General features: G+C 30.5%; 1 protein-coding gene across 1 annotated transcript; it reads right to left on the bottom strand.

Annotated features, from left to right (window-relative positions):
• Window positions 1–11,480: 11,480 nt before the first annotated feature.
• LOC143082976 (uncharacterized) lies at window positions 11,481–20,946 on the bottom strand. The gene is made up of 9 exons (XM_076259025.1): window positions 20,826–20,946; window positions 18,992–19,095; window positions 17,619–17,820; window positions 17,039–17,203; window positions 15,684–15,865; window positions 15,167–15,239; window positions 14,140–14,304; window positions 13,339–13,480; window positions 11,481–12,786 (listed from the first exon to the last, which is right to left on the bottom strand). The coding sequence occupies exons 1-9, from the start codon at window positions 20,869–20,871 to the stop codon at window positions 12,612–12,614; spliced, it is 1,254 nt and encodes a 417-aa protein (XP_076115140.1). The 5' UTR covers window positions 20,872–20,946; the 3' UTR covers window positions 11,481–12,611.
• Window positions 20,947–21,049: the final 103 nt, after the last annotated feature.

Genomic DNA, 21,049 nt, shown 5'->3' with positions numbered 1-21,049 from the left:
TTTAGTTTTCGCACTCTAACTTTAGTAAAAGTGAATGGAAATCTATGAAATTTTAACACAAGGTTTATGACCACAAAAGGAAGGTTGGTATTGATTTTGGGAGTTTTGGTCCCAACATTTGAGGAATTAGGGGCCAAAAAGGGCCCAAATAAGCATTTTCTTGGTTTTCGCACTATAACTTAAGTATAAGTTAATAGAAATCTATGAAATTTTGACACAAGGTTTATGACCATAAAAGAACGGTTGGGATTGATTTTGGGAGTTTTGGTTTCAACAGTTTAGGAATTAGGGGCCAAAAAAGGGCCCAAATAAGCATTATTCTTGGTTTTCGCACAATAACTTTAGTTAAAGTAAATAGAAATCAATGAAATTTAAACACAATGTTAATGACTACAAAAGGAAGGTTGGTATTGATTTTGGGAGTTTAGGTCCCAACAGTTTAGGAATTAGGGGCCAAAAAGGGACCCAAATAAGCATTTTTCTTGGTTTTCGCACCATAACGTTAGTATAAGTAAATAGAAATCTATGAAATTTAAACACAAGGTTTATGACCATAAAAGGAAGGTTGGTATTGATTTTGGGAGTTTTGGTCCCAACAGAATAAGGGGCCCAAAGGGTCCAAAATTAAACTTTGTTTGATTTCATCAAAATTGAATAATTGGGGTTCTTTGATATGCCGAATCTAACTGTCATGACTGTGTATGTAGATTCTTAACTTTTGGTCCCGTTTTCAAATTGGTCTACATTAAGGTCCAAAGGGTCCAAAATTAAACTTAGTTTGATTTTGACAAAAAATGAATCAGTTAGGTTCTTTGATATGCTGAATCTAAAAATGTACTTAGATTCTTGATTATTGGCCCAGTTTTCAAGTTGGTCCAAATCGGGGTCCAAAATTAAACTTTGTTTGATTTCATCAAAAATTGAATAAATGGGGTTCTTTGATATACCAAATCTAACTGTGTATATAGATTCTTCATTTTTGGTCCTGTTTTCAAATTGGTCTACACTAAAGTCCAAAGGGTCCAAAATTAAACTTAGTCTGATTTTAACAAAAATTGAAATCTTGGGGTTCTTTGATATGCTGAATCCAAAAATGTACTTAGATTTTTTATTATGGGCCCAGTTTTCAAGTTGGTCCAAATCAGGATCTAAAATTATTATATTAAGTATTGTGCAATAGCAAGTCTTTTCAATTGCACAGTATTGCGCAATGGCAAGAAATATCTAATTGCACAATATTGTGAAATAGCAAATTTTTTTTTAGTTAGAGTTATCTTTCTTTGTCCAGAATAGTAAGCAAGAAATATCTAATTGCAAAATATTGTGCAATAGCAAGATTTTTTTTTAATTGGAGTTATCTTTCTTTGTCCAGAATCAACTTAAATCTTTGTTATATACAATATACAATGTATATTCACTTTTTACTACCAACTGATAAATTAAAATAATCTTTACCATTCAGTGATAACAAGCAGTTTTTTATACGACCGCAAAATTTGAAAAATTTTTCGTCGTATATTGCTATCACGTCGGCGTCAGCGTCGTCGTCGTCGTCGTCGTCGTCGTCGTCGTCGTCGTCGTCGTCCTGCGTCCGAATACTTTTAGTTTTCGCACTCTAACTTTAGTAAAAGTGAATGGAAATCTATGAAATTTTAACACAAGGTTTATGACCACAAAAGGAAGATTGGTATTGATTTTGGGAGTTTTGGTCCCAACATTTTAGGAATTAGGGGCCAAAAAGGGCCCAAATAAGCATTTTCTTGGTTTTCGCACTATAACTTTAGTTTAAGTTAATAGATATCTATGAAATTTTGACACAAGGTTTATGACCACAAAAGAACGGTTGGGATTGATTTTGGGAGTTTTGGTTTCAACAGTTTAGGAATTAGGGGCCAAAAAAGGGCCCAAATTAGCATTATTCTTGGTTTTCGCACAATAACTTTAGTTTAAGTAAATAGAAATCAATGAAATTTAAACACAATGTTAATGACTACAAAAGGAAGGTTGGTATTGATTTTGGGAGTTTAGGTCCCAACAGTTTAGGAATTAGGGGCCAAAAAGGGACCCAAATAAGCATTTTTCTTGGTTTTCGCACCATAACGTTAGTATAAGTAAATAGAAATCTATGAAATTTAAACACAAGGTTTATGACCATAAAAGGAAGGTTGGTATTGATTTTGGGAGTTTTGGTCACAACAGAATAAGGGGCCCAAAGGGTCCAAAATTAAACTTTGTTTGATTTCATCCAAATTGAATAATTGGGGTTCTTTGATATGCCGAATCTAACTGTCATGACTGTGTATGTAGATTCTTAACTTTTGGTCCCGTTTTCAAATTGGTCTACATTAAGGTCCAAAGGGTCCAAAATTAAACTAAGTTTGATTTTGACAAAAAATGAATCAGTTAGGTTCTTTGATATGCTGAATTTAAAAATGTACTTAGATTTTTAATTATTGGCCTAGTTTTCAAGTTGGTCCAAATGGGGGTCCAAAATTAAACTTTGTTTGATTTCATCAAAAATTGAATAAATGGGTTCTTTGATATGCCAAATCTAACTGTGTATGTAGATTCTTAATTTTTGGTCCAGTTTTCAAATTGGTCTACATTAAGGTCCAAAGGGTCCAAAATTAAACTAAGTTTGATTTTAACAAAAATTAAATTCTTGGGCTTATTTGATATGCTTTATCTAAATATGTACTTTGATTTTTGATTATGGGCCCAGTTTTCAATTTGGTCCAAATCAGGATTCCATATCAAGTATTGTGCAATAGCAAGAAATTTTCAATTGCACAGTATTGCACAATAGCAAGAAATATCTAATTGCACAATATTGTGCAATAGCAGTTAATTTTCAATTGGAGTTATCTTTCTTTGTATAGAATAGTAGTTGATAATATATGTTGGAAATTTGCCAGACATAACTATGATGTCATTTTATATTTTCATTTGCCAATAACTTTATGTAAATAACTCCATTGGAAATTTGCCAATATAAAATGTTGCTGATGAAGCTTTTTTTCCTTATCTTATCTAAAATGTTTTTAGATAATGTATGTTGGACATTTGCCAGACATGACTATGATGTCATTTTCTATTTTTATTTGCCAATAACTTTATGTAAATAACTTCATTGGAAATTTGCCAATATAAAATGTTGCTGATGAAGTTTTTTTTATTGTTTTATACAATAAACAATGTATATTCACTTTTACTACCAACCAATCTTTACCATTCAGTGATAACAAGCACTTTATTTTACATTTTAATATTTTATGATGTATTTAAAAGAGTAGTTATTGTTGCAAACTCCATTAGAAATTTGAATTGATATCAGTTTTGGAAAAAGGGAAACGGGGATGTGAAAAAAAGGAGGGGGGGTTTAATTTTTGTCATTTCAGATTTCATAAATAAAAAGAAAATTTCTTCAAACATTTTTTTGAGAGGATTAATATTCAACAGCATAGTGAATTGCTCAAAGGCAAAAAAAACTTTTAAGTTCATTAAACCACATTCATTCTGTGTCAGAAACCTATGCTGTGTCAACTATTTAATTTTAGATTTAAAAAGTTTGAAGAAGAAATTTTTAATTGATTTGTAAAATCTTGACATTTGTTTTGTGTAAAAAAAACCCATGTAATGTCAAAAATTTGATCACAATCCAAATTCAGAGCTGTATCACGCTTGAATGTTTTGTCCATACTTGCCCCAACTGTTCAGGGTTCGACCTCTGCGGTCGTATAAAGCTGCGCCCTGCGGAGCACCTGGTTTACATCTTAATATTTTATGATGTATTTAAATGAGTAGTTATTGTTGCAAACTCCATTAGAAATTTTAATTGAGATTAGTTTTGGAATAAGGGAAAGGGGGATGTGATTAAAAAAATTGGGTTCAATTTTTCTCATTTGAAATTTCATAAATAAAAAAGAAAATTTCTTCAAACATTTTTTTGAGAGGATTAATATTCAACAGCATAGTGAATTGCTCTAAAAGAAAACAAAAATTTTAAGTTCATTAGAACACATTCATTCTGTGTCAGAAACCTATGCTGTGTCAACTATTTAATCACAATCCAAATTTAGAGCTGAATCCAGCTTGAATGTTGTGTCCATACTTGCCCCAACCGTTCAGGGTTCAACCTCTGCGGTCGTATAAAGCTACACCCTGCGGAGCATCTGGTTTAAGAAATGTGTAAGTTTTTAAAAAACAAGATATGGCTGTGTGAAAAAGGTTTGAAATCTTATTCATCAATATCTAAAGATTTTATTTCAGTGATTTTGAAAGATCTTTTTATGTATAAAATAAGTTATGAGATTGCTTTAGGTTGTCTGCTCAAATTTGAATTACCATTTGCCTAAATCTTCAAATGATATCCTGAACTGCTAGAATTTATATTGGTTTGAGTACATTATCAATGTCCCTTTTGTTTATGGGATATTCTCTTGCTATCAAGTTAATCCTTTATATTTTTTGGAGGAAGGAGGGAGGGAGTAGGGTTGGTTGTTTATCTATAGACCCTCTTAATTAATGTATGTTTTTTGTGTATTTTGTTTATAATGATTGGTACATGCAAAACACTGATAACAATGATAGTAAATTCTTTAAAGATTTTAACTTTTTAAGTTTTATCTTAGAATAAACATATTTCTATAATTGATTTGTACAATATAAACAGAGACTTTTTGATTTAAAAATATAAGGGACCATGTATTATATTTATTTCAAGATGTTGTATTTGTGCAATGCTTTTTATTTGGCTATCTTTGCTTTTCACTGAAATCCATTTGTTGTTATATGAATGTTATATGGAGCATTTTATGAGGTACTAATTTGAAATGTTATTTATGTATACATATTTGTGTTTTTTTTTTAATTTTTTGTTTTAATGCATATTAAAAGAAGGTGCTATTGAAATATATCTAGTGCAATGATTTGATAATTTATTTATTATTTAGTAACCTCTCAATATTATTTTTGTATCTAACAGAATAACTTTATCTATATAGGCAGAAAGCTTTTAAAAATTGTGTGATTTAATAATGGGATTAAAACTTGAAAACTGTAAATCCAGATCATTTTGGAGGGAAAATATAGCAATTTCATTGCTTTGATTTAAAAGCAAAGATTTTTTTTAAATCTACATTTAAAGAAACATGTTAAATTATATTTGTCTGATTTTGCATGCAATTTAATGCATTTACAGATTTTTTTGGGGCTGAAAGTGCATTCAATATTTCATATATAAATATACTCACTTCTTTTCTTTGTGACTTTATAACATTGTTCTGTTCTATGCCAAAACATTTTTTTAATCAGGAAAACAAAGTCTTTTCTCCATGTTTGATTTCTATGTGCACCTATGATAACCAGATAACACAATTTCATTTGTTTTAATACATGTCTCATTTTGGTCAATTGTTAGGTAACACATTCCATATCTTAAATATGACCTGAATTACATGTATGATGTATATTTTAATTTAATTTATCATACACTTAGCATTGATATGATAGCTTTTGCATATGTGTAATGAGCGGAAGTACACAAGCCATAATTTCCCACCCGGGCTGATAACCCATATCAGGTGCATCTCGTGCACAAAACCCATAATAGTGCCTCTCGTGCAAGTAACTTCCGGTGTTTCCGGTATCGGTTGTTTACTTTTCAATTGTGACGTCAGATATTTTTTATGACGACGTAAAAATTTACGGGAACGTTTGTGGGGATAGTTTAGTACTTTCTAACAAATGCCGTGGACAATTATGAATCATTTTATAGTACAACAAACATGGAGTAATAATGATCATAAAACTCTTCCAAATTTTCAATCTTCCAAAATGCCTCTATAGGAAATGTTACCATACATATATATGGAGGTAGTGATGCTGTTGTTTGACAAGTATAGTATATTTGATTCATAATTTAACTTCTTTATAAAGTTTTTGACTGTTTTAGTTATTGCATTTATTTATTTGCCCTACACAAAACTATTGTCGGAAGTATACGATAAAGCGATTAATACATGGCCTTTTCCATATCAGCCTGGGTATCATCCCTCGACCCATTTCAGCACCTCGACTCCGTCTCGGGCTGATATGGGGTTCTCGGGATGATACCCAGGCTGATATGGAAAAGGCCATGTATTAATCTCTATGTTATGTTGTGCTGCAAACAATCAAAACAGTTTAAAAGTATCATATCTTTGAAATTACAAAGTCTGTGAAAATCAGGATAATTATGATGGATAATCTGCCAAGATAGCCAACTGGAAAATTAAAAAAAATCAGTATTATTAAATTTGCAATTGAATACCAATTCTTTGAAACAGATTATCATGATAAATCAAAATTGTGTGTTTTTTCATTTCCAAAATTCTTGAGACATGAAATAGCAACAAAGATACATCTTCACATTTTGAAAGTAAGAATTTCATATGAAGTTTTAATAATTTAACTTACCATCTTTTGATGTGTATAAAACTCACTCATTCTCTTTTTCACCTTTGAAACTTGCAACAAATTTTTTGCTCCTTATGCATAACAAAGGGTACTTGTTATATTGAAGTCATATTTTGTGTATTTTTAATTACAAACTATGGCTGCAAAACACTTGTACATCTGTTTTCATTTACATATCCTTTTTGGATGTTTTCATAGTGTTGTGAAGAACATAAACTGTACTTACAAAAACAGCAGATTGTGTATATTTCATGACTCTTAAAGAGTACACACATTATATTCTCTCATGCCTACTTGATAAAAATGTAAATATAGATCATACCACTGCATTGAGTGTGATGCAATATTTCTGTCCTGAGGCTCACCAAGGGTTTAGAATATAGAAAATTCAACTTTTTAGAGTGGAGAAATATCAAGTTGCATGAGATTTGGTGGTAGAATCTGTTTCTCTAACGATTTTTAGCAGATATGCAGACAAACTTATTCCTTCTTTTCCAATGATCTGCAAAAAGATGTGTTCTTTCTATGCTACATCATCAGACATGGTTGCATTTTTCCCCGACTTCAAAATAACAGTAGGAAATTTAAAAGAAAGTAAGAAAATTTGAAGAACTGAGATCAAACAAAACACACTTACAATAACTGAAGTTGGGTAAAGAATAAATTGTTTAAGAATAATAGAAACAAGATTGTACGTACCTGCATTCACTAGTCAAATTAAAAAGATAAACAAGGTTATTGTACAGAGTTGTGATAACAAAAAATAATGTTATAACAAATGTCCATAAATCAGATCTCATTTCATTTTAAAAAAAATATTATAACAGACATTCCTAACTTTAATAAATGTTTCAGTCACAATTATTATTTTATTTTTAAGTCATGAGTCATACTTTTTTTTATCGCAGTATCTACATTATGTATTTTGTTGAATTTGTAATGAATTTATGTATATATTTATTTATTTATTGTTTTGTTATTTTCATTGTTTTGATCAGATTTTAATATATAAAAAGCATTTTGAAAAAAAAAGATTAAACTGAGAAAATATAGAAGTTGTTTTTATCATGCTCCATAGAGTTTTGTCCATACTTTCACATAACTAAGATACCCCTTGTTAAGTAAATACCTTAACAAACATGTTATATAAATTTATTTGTTTTGTTTTTGTTTTTTTTAATAAATTCCCACGTTTTAATTTGAAGTAGTAATTTTTGTTTACCCCGGTATGATTTACTTATGAGAACTTGCTCAATGTGATTCCATTCCTGACGATTCTGTATCCTGTAGTCATTGCAATGACACTTGAAACAGCACCGAATCGACTTGAAGGTCAAGGTTATTCTACATCAACTGGTATCCCTTGAGCAGCTTATGATCCAGAATAGTATATCCAAGGTTATTTTCATATGCTCACTGAGTCACAAATGTTCAACATTACTGAACAAAATAGGACTGTCATGGTTTAGAAGATAAGGAATCTTTATCTGTGAAAAAAATTGTTATCTTCTAGTTCAAGATTTCCTCCTTTTTACTGTCATTATCCAATCACCTTTGAGGTATTTAAATACCTATTGCCTGACCAGTATAAAAAATTGTCAACACAATTTGTCCATTTAAATTGTACAATAGGTATTGTGAGAGCTCGTCAACAGATGGTCATTTAACTGCCCAGTAAAAAATCTTCACTATTCCTAAAAGGTAAAATTTATGTGACTGATAGCTAGCTTGCTTTCCTCATGTATCATGATCAATGTCCCGAATAGACTATTCTATTTAGATATGGGGCATTTTAAGCCATTTTTTTGTGTGTCTCTAAATAGTCAAGATGGAAATTTCACACAGGGAATTTAGTTTATAAAAAAAGTAGATATATGTTTGCTTCATGGTGTTTTTAATGTGGGATGTATTTTAAGTTTCTGATTCCTGCCTGATATGGAGTTAAAGTGTTTGTGAAATGGATTTTTTTTTTTTGATAGCCCATCTAATTGTGAATAATTCTACAAGATGAATTATGTGTGGCTTGGTGTTTTCTAATGGGATATCTTTTCATGTTATATTACGATTCCTGAAATGGAATAGTAGTGATGCTAAGTTTCATTTAATATTCAGGATCTACTTCAATTGGAATTACTGTTAAAAATTTATTTTAAATATATCAAAAAAAGTACAAATGGCTTAGTGAATAGAAATTTCAGTGCTTTATTCTTCATTATAAAAGTGGGATCTACCAGCAATGATTTATTTGTGATTGTAAGCAAAATAAATAAATTTACAATAAATATCTTTATTAGAAAGAACAAATAGTGTATTAAATGTAAAATGTCCATTCAGGACATTGAACATGAGGAAAGCAAGCTAGCTACATGTATCATTCATTTAAATTAGCTCTGTCAAAGACAAACCAGGTAAATCTACAGGTAGTTAAATGACCACCTGTTAATAATAGCTCTCACAATACCTGTTGTAAAATTTAAATGGAAAAATTGTATTGACAATTTTTTAAACTGGTCATGCAATAGGTAATTCACTACCACAAAGGTTATTGGATAGGCACAGTAAATGCAGAGGGAAATTACAGCTATCTCCTCTTGTATGAACTACTGATTTCTAAAAGAATATGAAGTAATCCTGGTATAGTATATTTGGTCAAATTATCATACCCTGGAATAGGATAACTATATTTTGTATGTGCGTACCTTGCAAGGTCCTCATGCCCATCATACATTTTCACTTGACCTCGACTACTTTTCATGGATCAGTGAAAAGGTTAAGTTTTGGTACCCAAGTCCATATCTCAGATACTATAAGCAATGTGGCTAGTATATTTGGTGTATGAACGGATTGTAAGGTGTACATGTCCAACTGGTAGGTGTCATCTGACCTTGACCTCATTTTCATGGTTCAGTGGTTATAGTTGAATTTTTGTGTTTTGGCGCGTTTTTCTTTTACTGTATGCAATAGGTCTACTATATTTGGTGTATGGAATGATTGCAAGATGTACATGTCCAACTGGCAGGTGTCATCTGAACTTGACCTCATTTTCGTGGTTCAATGGTCAAAGCTAAGTTTTTGAGTTTTGGACTTTTTTTTTCTAATACTTTTTGCAATAGGTCAACTACATTTGGTGTATGAAAGCATTTTATGATGTTTATGTCGGTCTCACAGGTTTTATTTGACCTTGAACTCATTTTAGGGTTCATTGCTCAGTATTTAGTTTTTGTGTTTAGGTCTGTTTTTTCTCAAACTATAAGCAATAAGTCAACTATATTTGTTGTATGAAAGGATTGTAAGCTGTACATGTCTGCCTGGCATGGTTCATCTGACATTGATCTCATTTTAATGGTCATTGGCCATGTCAATGTTTAATTTTCTTGGTTAGGTCTGTCTCTTAGAAACTACAAGCAATAGGTTAACTATATTTAGTGTATTGAATGATTGTAAGATGTACATGTATTTCTTGTTTGGTTTATATGACCTTCATCTCATTTTCTTGGATTATGTTAAGTTAATGTAATAGTTGTAGTATTAAAAGCTTTATATTAAGAACTATCAACATAATGTCAATGGTTAGTAGAAAAGGCACGACATTTCAGAGAGTGCACTCTTGTTTATATATAAGGATATATTTCTAAAATACCTATTACTTATAATAAGAGAGAATTTAACATTACAAAAACAACTTTTTTTTTAAATAGTCACTGAACCATGAAAATGAGGTCAAGGACATTGAACATGTGACTGATGGAAACTTTGTAACATAAGGCACCATATACAAAGTATGAAGCATCCAGATCTTCCACCTTCTAAAATATAGAGCTTTTGAGAAGTTAGCTAATGCCGCCAACGCTGCCGCATCACTATACCTTTGTTGAGCTTTCTGGGACAAAAGTCACAGGCTCGACAAAAAAGATGTGGTTTGATCGCCAATGAAACAAATCTTCACAAGAGACCAAATAACACAGAAATTATAGATCACCCTATGGCCTTCAACAATGAGCAAAGCAATTGTCTCAAGCAAGTGTTGATTATCTTTATATATTACATATATTTGGATATAATAAATTTGATTATCCATTTAAAGATGCTGGTCAAACAGTAATGTAAATATTATTGGTTATGTAATGTCAGATGGCAAATATTTCATGTGTATACAGAACAAAGTCAAGTCAGTGCTGATGAATTAGATTTCAAGGAAAATTTAACAATAAGGGATTTCATTTGATTGTTTGGTATTTAATACCACTTTCAATACCCTTGTGCTATTTCATGGCAGTTAAAATTGTTTTGGTGGAGGAAGCCATGGTACCAAGAGAGAAAGAACCATGACCTTTGGTTTAAAAACTGACAATCCTAGTTAATCAAGATTTGAGTCTAGCACACCTGCCCCTTGTGAGATTCATACTCACAACCTCAGTGTTGACAGGCTAGTGATATAGTAGTTAGACTACTTAGATCACTCGGCCGACAAGGCTCCTCCATGAAGGTCAACAAGTCCTTGGCAGTTGAGTTATAAAAATCTAAAATTTCAGGTCAACATGCCAATGTATCAAATATATATGTCTATATAGTGACTGTAACAAAAAAAGATGCTTTCACACACATGTTTAAATTCATTTAAACATTTGTAAGGGTATACCTAAAATTCACTCCTAAAATCACATAAAATATTCACAAGTAAAATAATGATCACTTAGAATGGGATGGAATTCTAAAAATAAAGCAGGCATAATTTCTGGCAGCTACATGTACTTTGCATTCAAGCAGTAACATCCTAAAATAAGTCAACAAACTAACGTAATCCGTTTAATTGGATATTTTCTTTTTTTCAGATCGATGGATACAGGTAAGTGCTGAGATTTTTCATGTTTAATAAAGCTCTCAGTTTCCTTGGTACTCTTGTATTATCAAAAGCAGAATAATGACTGCTTCTTCAACTAGATATTGATGGGGCGAAGTATGTTTCCATCACAAAAGACAAGCCTATATAACCCATCTAAGAGATTATAAATAAACAAATGAAATACATGTAATAAAAATATTTTATTCAAAATACAACAACAAAGTGATAAACAAAATAACATATATTATAAGAATAATATGCAGATACAAATATATGCAAAGTAAACTTAAATTTTTAAATTGACTTCAGGGGAAATAATTTGGAAGAAAATCTCAAAAAAGTTGTGTTCAGCATGATTTAGAACTAAGTCCTGTCTTTTTTGTTATTTTCTCAAAAGACTTTTAGAAATTGAAGTTTTGAATTGTAAATTAATAATGATTGCATTTTAACATGTTGATAATCTAAAAAGATGAAAGAGAGTTGAAAGTGGCCTGGCATAAAACTGTCTATCCATTTTATATATATACCTCCATTTGTTCATACACATGAAGACATGCTTTTCTAATTAATTTCAAAAATGAATTTTAACATAGCTGATAATTTCTATAAAAATTGGATATTGACAATGAGTGACCAATTGACATGGATGTACATAACTTTTATATTTACTTGATAGTTATTAAAATAAATAAAAAAGTCAGCAGTTGTGTAAAACATAAAATGGCATTGGTTAATTATAACAAAAAATATCACATTTGTAGAAAATTATTATTGACAATAGAGTAATAAAATTATCACATTTATATAAAATAACAAATAATAATGAATATGAATCTTGATAATATGGTTAAAAAATAATAATGAGTAAATTTTTATGACAAATGATAAGGTTTTTCAATAAAGTTAAACAATTTACAACCTTTTTCAGTGAACATTCACAACAAATTGTGATCAACACTCATTTACATGCAAAATGTACACAAAACAACTGTGACAGTCACTATAATACCAAGGATGAGTCCTTTATAGTTTTCTAGGTACAGATAACAGAAATGATTAGATTTCAGTAGATTAACGGTCACTATAACATCAATGATAAACTTTCCGTGAATTCTAGGCACAAATAACAGAAATGAATTGATTTTAGCAGAATTTCATAGTTGAAAAAGATTTATGATATATTATTACCTGCAACTAATATCTCAACTTTTTCCCTTCAAATTAAGGTATAAAGCATGCATGCTATACAAAAGATATGTCTTAAGATGAAGTTTTGGAGCATGTGGAAAGATCAATTTGTATAATTCGCAGGTTAAAATCTAATGGCATCCTCTGTTGATTTATAGGCGAACACATCAAGTGGATCTAAAAATTCTCCAAAATACTTAGCTCCCACATCACGTTCAGGACCTGTCTTTTTAGGAAGTAACTTCTCTAATCTTTTCTCTCTTTTCTTTAAGTTGATCTGTAGCTGTGTAGGTTCTCTCCTAATTGATAGAAGATATTTATTTTAATTTGAATTGATAAATAAAAGAACTTCTATAGGAACATTAAAAAAAAAAATGCACTGTTTAAAAATTCTTAAAATAATTGTACAATTCCTTACATCCTAAATAGATTAAATATAACAAAATACTGCTAAAGCTCATATACTGGCCCTTTTCATCAAAACAAATGGTTGATTTTCTTATTTAACGAAACAAATTAAAACATGTCATACAAAGAATTTGAATAAAATACCCTTATAAGATTGAATCAAGCGAGAGCATTAGGCTAAAAGAAATTCAAATTGTTCAGAATACAACAGATTCTAAATTCTTGCAGTCAGAGTTAAACAAATTGAATATGGCTGACCTATGAATGAAAATGTACACTTATACTTCCAACATGCAACAAAACTAAAGGGAAGTATCTCTTGCACAAATTGTGTCAATTAGAACATATTTATACCCAAGATATCAACCAAAATTGATATGCCACGAATAATAATTAAAACAAAGTATATGAGAGGACATTGAGTATATTGTGGTGTCACTTACTCTTGGTTTGGAACAGGATTTTTATATGCTACAGATTTTGCTGTGGTTAGTTGTCTCTCTACTGGAGCCAGAGGATGTGATCTATCCCATTCTACTTTTTTATGCTTCTTGTAACATGTATCACAGGGCTTCTCTCTTGTCACTAGAATAAATTAAATAACAACAAATTTAATCTGTGTGTTTGTATATGGAGGGACATTGATTTACCAGGAAATATATATATATATATATACTGTATCCTTTCATTTTCAACTATTGTGTTGATTAATGATGATTTCAGGAACTTTTTAACATGAAGAGTTCTTTGTGTCAAATTTTGACCTTGGTGATTTATTCCCCATTCTTTTTTATGGGGTATTGGATAGTAGGGTATATAAATTATGTTTTCTCCTGTTCACTATCAAAAGCCTTAATATAGCTAATAATCAACAGTGATATTTTTTCACAGGCAATTTTACTGTTCTTTCTACACTCAAACTTTTGTTTCATTTTTTTCTGAAATTAATGTTTTATATAATTTATCTTTCTAAGTGTACACTGTAAATAAATTCTGTGTATCAAATGGGCAAATGAAATGAGATATAGTTATAGCTGCTTACATTTCAGCCATCCTGACTTTGATGGAAAGTTGTCTTATGCAATCACACCACATATCCCTATTTATTTTAATATTATTTATATGGACAAAATTTTCTACTGTAACAAAATAAGTATTTAGAAATAGCACTTCTCTTTTTTAATTACAAAATCTCAAAATTAGTAGCATAAATATTTGGAGTTTAGAACCTATTATTATCTTACATGCTTTCTCCATTAGTAATGGATGACCAGACTTTTTAGCAGAATCAAGGGGTGTGTCTCCTTTTATATTTTGTATGTCTATTTCACCTCCATGGAAAATGTAACAACTTAAACATTCAGGTTTTCCTCCCTCACAGGCATAGTGACCAGGTGTATTACCAAAATCTATTAAAAAAATTAATAGAATAAAATAATGTCATTTGTAATTTCAGAACAGTTAAACAGTTACATTTAATCAAATTGAATAAAACAGTTTTTTTATATAAATTTGTGTTGTCTTTATAACTTATTACTTTAAAATTTTGTGTTTTTATCATAACAACCCTGCATACCCAAGGTATCCAATTTAGAGATTCTATCATTCTAAAGATTTAGCAGGCTTTAGTTCAATGTTGTTAGTAAATTTCAAAAAGTAACTTTTATTACTATATGACATTCTTAACAACCTTTTAAAATTAAAAACTGACAGCAATGTGACAATTCCAATATTTCCATAATGTAAGTGTGATCATATAGATTCCCACACTGCAACAAGTGTGTTACGATATTTCTCCACTTGAGACAGTTAAATTTTATTATTTAAAGCGCTAGGCTTGCGGAGATTTTTAAATAATTAAAACTAACACAATTTATTTATTTAAGTCACTGTCGAAATCTGTTTCTCTATTGATTTTTTCCTAATTTTTCAAAGATTTTCAGAAAGTTGTGTTTTTTATAGGCAACGTCATCAGGCATGGTTGCCTTTTTTCATGACTTCCCAATAGGAAAATGCAGACGAAATCATAAAGTTTCAACTAATCATTTGCAGAGAACAGACATTTCCAGACTAGTGAGGAGAAATATTTTGCTCACACCGCTCAAGAAATGTGAAAAAGCACAAAAATTAGAGAAAAATTAATTCAGAAGGAAAAAAAGCCATTTCATATAAATTACTATTATTTGATTTAATTTGTAAATTTTTGTATGCACTAAAAATAAAGGATGGCAATACAGAAAAGTTCATTTTTAGCTCACTTCCAAAACTTACGATCTTGCTGATTTGGGTTTGCTCCTTTATCAAACAACCAATGTACAACATCTAATGCTCCAAACTGGGCTGCCTGTAAAAAATAGCAAAAAATACAATTTCTAATAAATTTATTGTACAGGAACTGTAAACTAAATTTATAATATTGAAATGAGGATGTAATACAGTATAAAATTGAGAAGTTTTAACTCTTTTTGTATAATGGATTTCAAAGTGCATAAGTTTGCCTCCCATATTTACTAAATTCATTCTAAAAAAAAAACTTGAACCTTTCTTCGACTTACATGTAAGTATAACTTAAAATGGACCATAATTCAAGAATAATAAGTTCCCTTAAGTAAAAGAATGCTGACAAAGTCTTTCAACTGAAAGCATTGTCTGGTCAAATTTAGATAAATAAGAATCTGATCCTTTTGTAATAGAATGGAGGATGCCTTCCTTCAGCCATCAAATTTTTAAAATTCCACCAATTATTTATCAGCATAAGTACTGGTGTTTATCTGAATGTTAGACTTACCACATGTGCAAGACTTTTTCCATCAGATTGTGTAGCCTCTAATGGTGTTCCCTGTTTAACTAAGAATCGTAAACAGTCTACTTTATTATGTTTAGCTGCATGGTGGGCTGGCAAGTATCCATTATTATCTGCTATAGTGATATCACAATCTCTCTGTACTAATAAAATCACTGAATCCAAAGCTAAAACATGAAAAGAATATAATAATTCTCTGAATTGGTTTGCCAAAAAAAACATTTCTAAATTATTTGTTCATTTCTAATTATTATGCATTGTGTATGATTTTATTGAAAACATTCTATGTAAAGCAGGTCACAATTTTTTTAATATTTTAATCAGATTACATTGTATATTATTAATTTTAATTTCAAAAAGTTTAAAATCTAGCCATACTTATGAGTCAAATACAACAAAATAAGAAATAAAAGAGGAACGAAAGATACCAGAGGGACAGTCAAACTCATAAATTGAAAATAAACTGACAACACCATGGCTAAAAATGAAAAGGACAAACAGACAAATAATAAATTTCCCTTAACATTTTTTTTTTTTAATTTACCAACATATGATTAATTATTCCCTAACAAGAGAAACTCTCAAATCTTATGAATAATAAAAAAAAAGATACAGAAAATTGGTCAGCCTTTTTCTTCATTCTTCAAGAATATTGGAGCAGTCAAAGTCAAATTTAAGTCTCAAAGAACAACAGTATAACGCTTCACAAAGTATAGAAATTTTCAAATATTCGTATCATCTATAAAATTTCAAAGAAGTACATGCTACAGTAAGTAAATAACATATTTATGACTGTCACCGTTTCAAAGACCTAATCTTTTGAACAACAATATAAATAATAAAGTATCAAAATTGTACAGGATAATCAGACTTGTTATTGTTAATTAATTATCATACTTTTCATGTCAGGGCCTTTTATAGCAGACTATACAATATGGGTATCTTTTTGGCAATCATTCCACATCTCCTTATTGTTATAAATGAAATCTGATATACTTAAATATAACATGTGCCATGTTTACATTGAACAGATGGAACAACAGACATGTTGATACATGTAGCTCACAGTAAATCTAAATGTCACTCTGAGTCTCCCAATGGGTTACTGTCAAACCTATTGTAAAGTCACTTCTATTTAGCAAAAAACCTTTCTTACTATCAACCTGTTCTTTTTTCACTATAATAAAACCAATGCACTTTGAACCATTATTTCTCTCATAAGATCAGTTGTCAGTGGTATTGATGGCTACCTTTATATACTTGTTTACTGTAGATATAAAAATGTTCTAAAGCATATGACAAGGCATTTTTTTGTATATGAAATGTCAATTAAAACATACCACCATGTTGGGCAGCATAATGAACTGGAGTTTTATCTAGATGACAACGACAATCTAAGTCTACTCGCTGATCAAATAAATACTGTAGAATCTTTTTATGGTTTCTCATGGAAGCATAATGGGCTATTTGTCTCCCCTTCCTATCTTCTGATACTAAACTGCCACCTGCAATATATTTAAATTACTTACATTTTGAAACAGAATGAAATTTTAGTCATAGGGAAACAATGTAATTAGTATAAATCTTAATCTCAACAAACATAATCCAAATGTTTAAAATGATGTGTTAACAGGGTGTAAGTGGACAAAGTGGTGGATGACAATTTGTTTTCTGGAACCAAGAGTAAATAACATTGCACAAGACAGGATCAAAAGAAATATTCTGCAACACCAAATGATGGAATCAACAGCAAAAATAAATTGCATGCAGCAAAAGGTTGGAAAAAATAAACAAGCATAGCAACATCATCTTCAAACTGGAAAAAAATTGCCCTCCTCCTCTTTCCAAGAATATGGTACCTTACATGTACTGTACAATTTCATAAAACTAAAAAACATTTTCAACAGTAGCTTTATTTACCTCTATCTTGTAAAATTTTGATACATCCAAGTTCTCCATTAAAAGCTGCCACATGTCCTGGTGTCATTCCATCCCTGTCCCTGATATTGACCTCTGCTGTGTAGTCTAGCAGGAGTTTTAAACAGTCTTTATATCCTCCAACAACAACATCATGTAGAGCTGTTCTACCATTTACACTCTTATCTAAAGGATTAGCTCCTGCCTGAAAAAATGGGATACACAGATAGATCATTCATTTTTATTAGATTATTACTGTGGATTTTATTTAAGGAATGACTGTAATATTTTTTCTGTCTATGAAGAAATAACATAAAAAAATTTGGTGCACACTGAATAACACGCGTAGCGGGTTAATTAACAGTGTTCACCACATTTTTTATGTTATTTCGAATAGATAGGGAAAATATTACAATCATTGCTTATAATTTAATTCTAAATTCCATTTTAAACCGTAGAAAACCATGAAAAACGTTGATGACGTCATGGTCACATGACTAAATTATGTCTATGGGCTGATAACAAAATAACGTCAGCCAATCAGAAGACGCGTTACATCCAAAATTAAATTATTTTTTGTGGATACCAATTTTGGTTAATGGAGGAAAAATATTTATTTTTTACTTATGAAAATGTGGGGCAACTTTTCATGGATGGTCTGATGCTTCAAGCTTAATAAATTCAACAATTTTTTACACCATATAAACTAGTTATATGCAAACAAAGTCCCCAATTACAGTAGATAAATCAATAAAAAACAATCAATCTACTAATTTGACTGCGAATTTTAGAGAACGGAAGCTCTTTTTGGGACATACATATAGAGGGACAAGGGTCTAACTAACAGTGGGTGCATAAAAAAGATGGAAGAATTATTTTTTTCTGAAGGTAATATTAAAAGTATTTCATAACAATACACATGATACATGTATTTAAAGTAAGTCTCACTTAGAATAAAAAAGAGTTACAGAATTATAGTTCATTGTGATCAGGATACAAGTTATTCAACATATACTTTTACATTAGTTATGGAATTTTATGCAACTGTCATACAAGTGAGAGGTTAAGCTAGCTATAAAACTGGGTTTCATCCACTATTTTTTACAATTCTGGTACCAAGTCAGGAATGTGAAAAATATTATCCATTTGTTTGATGTGTTTGAGATTTTGAATTTGCCATTTTTTATCAGGACTTTCAGTTTTTAAATTTTTGGGGAGTTTGGTATATTGTTTTTTTTATTATAGTTTTGCTTTGGATAATAGGTTGTTATTGTTAAACAGTAACTTGATATTTTTCTTTAGCCACTGATATTGGCCTAAATTCTTTGATTTTCAGACATTTTTTTTTTGGTATTCACATGATGTAAAATTTTTACTTTTAGTTGTTTTTCAACCTCTTCTAACTGCCCATATGTACATGCTAAACCAAGTGGTGATTTGCCCATAGCATTTGGTCTGTCATCATCATCTTGTGGATCTCCTTTATATGTGAAAAATAAAAATATATAGTATTAGTCATATCAAAATACTTTAATTCTAAACATTATAAGAAAAAGTTCTGTGCCTTTTGCACCCCCTCCCCCACCTCCCTGACATACACATACTATGTGTACATGTATTTTGAAGGACATGATTACATTTCTATGGGAGTGCATGCATTGACAGACCTTGTCCCACAAATGTTTACCTGTGTACCCAATTCTTTGATTAGGGAAACAAATATATTAAAATTCACAATTAAATAACACAGCCTTTGTGCTTAAGGAAGCTGGCTTGTCATGTTTTGGATTTTTTGTCAGATTTTCGGAATCCTCTGGTTTTATCCATTTGAATGCCTTGAAAAAATTTGCCCGGTGACCCCCATTTTTCTTTTTGAAATTCTTTAACATGTATAATGATAAGCCATCTGTAAAAGTCTTATAAAATTTTAATTACTTTTTAACAGTTTTTGAGAACTTTAACTTGTCAATGATAAAGCTATGAAAAGTCAAGAGAGAATATTTTCCCGCCAAAATTTCAATGGCTCTTATCTCGAAAACAAGCACGGTGACCTATATATCTTTTTTGCTCTTTGGATTCCTTTATTAATTCCTTATCAATATAAACTAGTGTTTTGAAAAGTTAATTACTTTGAAATTGAGAAACGAACTCCCTTAACTTTTGAGTCAACAAGCCAGAAGCTCAAATTAAAAAAAAAATTAAGTTGGATACGTCATTTTTGGAATCATGTCTTTCAGTGGAAAAGATCATCAATTTCGCACACCTTTATGACATCATTTAGCAGATAGAAGGCACACCTGTATTCCTGCTCCATTTAAAATTTCAAGAACTTTCATAATCATCATTCTGTAGGGTAGTATAGAAATAATACATGTTCCGTAAGTACATAATCCTGATCCCTGTACAACTGAGGGAGGGTGACCATCTGATTAAATTTTTATTTCCCAAATATTTGGTGCAGTATAAAATCAAACTTTTCCCCCGTTTGCTCAACATGTGTTGGAAATGACAATGCATACATTTTTGTCACGTGGTGATGGAAGTCACACGACAGATTTGTCTGAAAACCAAATCCCAGGACTGGTCTATTCTGTTAGCTGTAGAGAAGAATTTTACAATCCTGAAAGCAGTTTTACAAGCCAATGCTGTAGGACTTGTGGGGTTAAGCTCGAAGACTTATAACATGCATTTATTTCTAAGTTCTAGGAAAGACATGCAAACTTCAATGAATTCAGGTATACTAACATGTTTAACCCCGCCACATTATTTAAGTATGTGCCTGTCCCAAGTCAGGAGCCTGTAATTCAGTGGTTGTCCTTTGTTTATATGTTTATGTGTAACATATTTGTTTTCTGTTCATTTTTTTATATAAATAAGGCCGTTAGTTTTCTCGTTTGAATTGTTTTACATTGTCTTATGGGGGCCATTTATAGCTCACTATGCGGTATGGGCTTTGCTCATTGTTGAACACCTTCAAATAGATGAAAAATCTAGAGGAATCCTATCTGCATCACCCCTTGAAAAATTTAAATGCCAGGATGTCCGGATCTGAGAATAAGTTTCTCATAAATAAAATGATATTAAATTTTATATCTCGTTTACATCTTCAACCTCCTTTTCTGTATAATAACCGATTTCCACTGCATAACCACTATTTTCTAATATACAAATATACAAAGTAACACTTTCAGCTAAAATACACTAACTTACCGTTTTTGTACGTGCTGAACGTAAAAGCACTTGCTTTAGTCGCCATTGTTTACATCCCTAAGGAGAACGGTTTATGGTATGAATGATTTATGACTTTGTTTAAACTAAAATTTTAGAACGTCCGATTTAAGTTGACCTTAGAATAAAAATATTCACAGGGATAATTTAATATTTAATTTATAAATGCATAATAAAAAGTTCAAGTATGTTGCAAAATTTTAAAA

The sequence above is a fragment of the Mytilus galloprovincialis genome, chromosome 7 (assembly GCF_965363235.1).
Source record: "Mytilus galloprovincialis chromosome 7, xbMytGall1.hap1.1, whole genome shotgun sequence".
In the NCBI taxonomy this organism is placed as follows: domain Eukaryota; kingdom Metazoa; phylum Mollusca; class Bivalvia; order Mytilida; family Mytilidae; genus Mytilus; species Mytilus galloprovincialis.
The sequence above is the reverse complement of the archived record's forward strand: the minus strand, read 5'-3'. Positions and strand labels throughout refer to the sequence as shown.

Coding starts and splice junctions, on each gene's coding strand:
- LOC143082976 (XM_076259025.1), bottom strand. CDS start 20,871: ATGGCGACTAAAGCAAGTGCTTTTACGTTCAGCACGTACAAAAACG. Junction 19,096..20,825: donor GTTCAGCACGTACAAAAACG/GTAAGTTAGTGT, acceptor TCACATATAAAG/GAGATCCACAAGATGATGAT. Junction 17,204..17,618: donor CAAAATTTTACAAGATAGAG/GTAAATAAAGCT, acceptor AATATATTGCAG/GTGGCAGTTTAGTATCAGAA.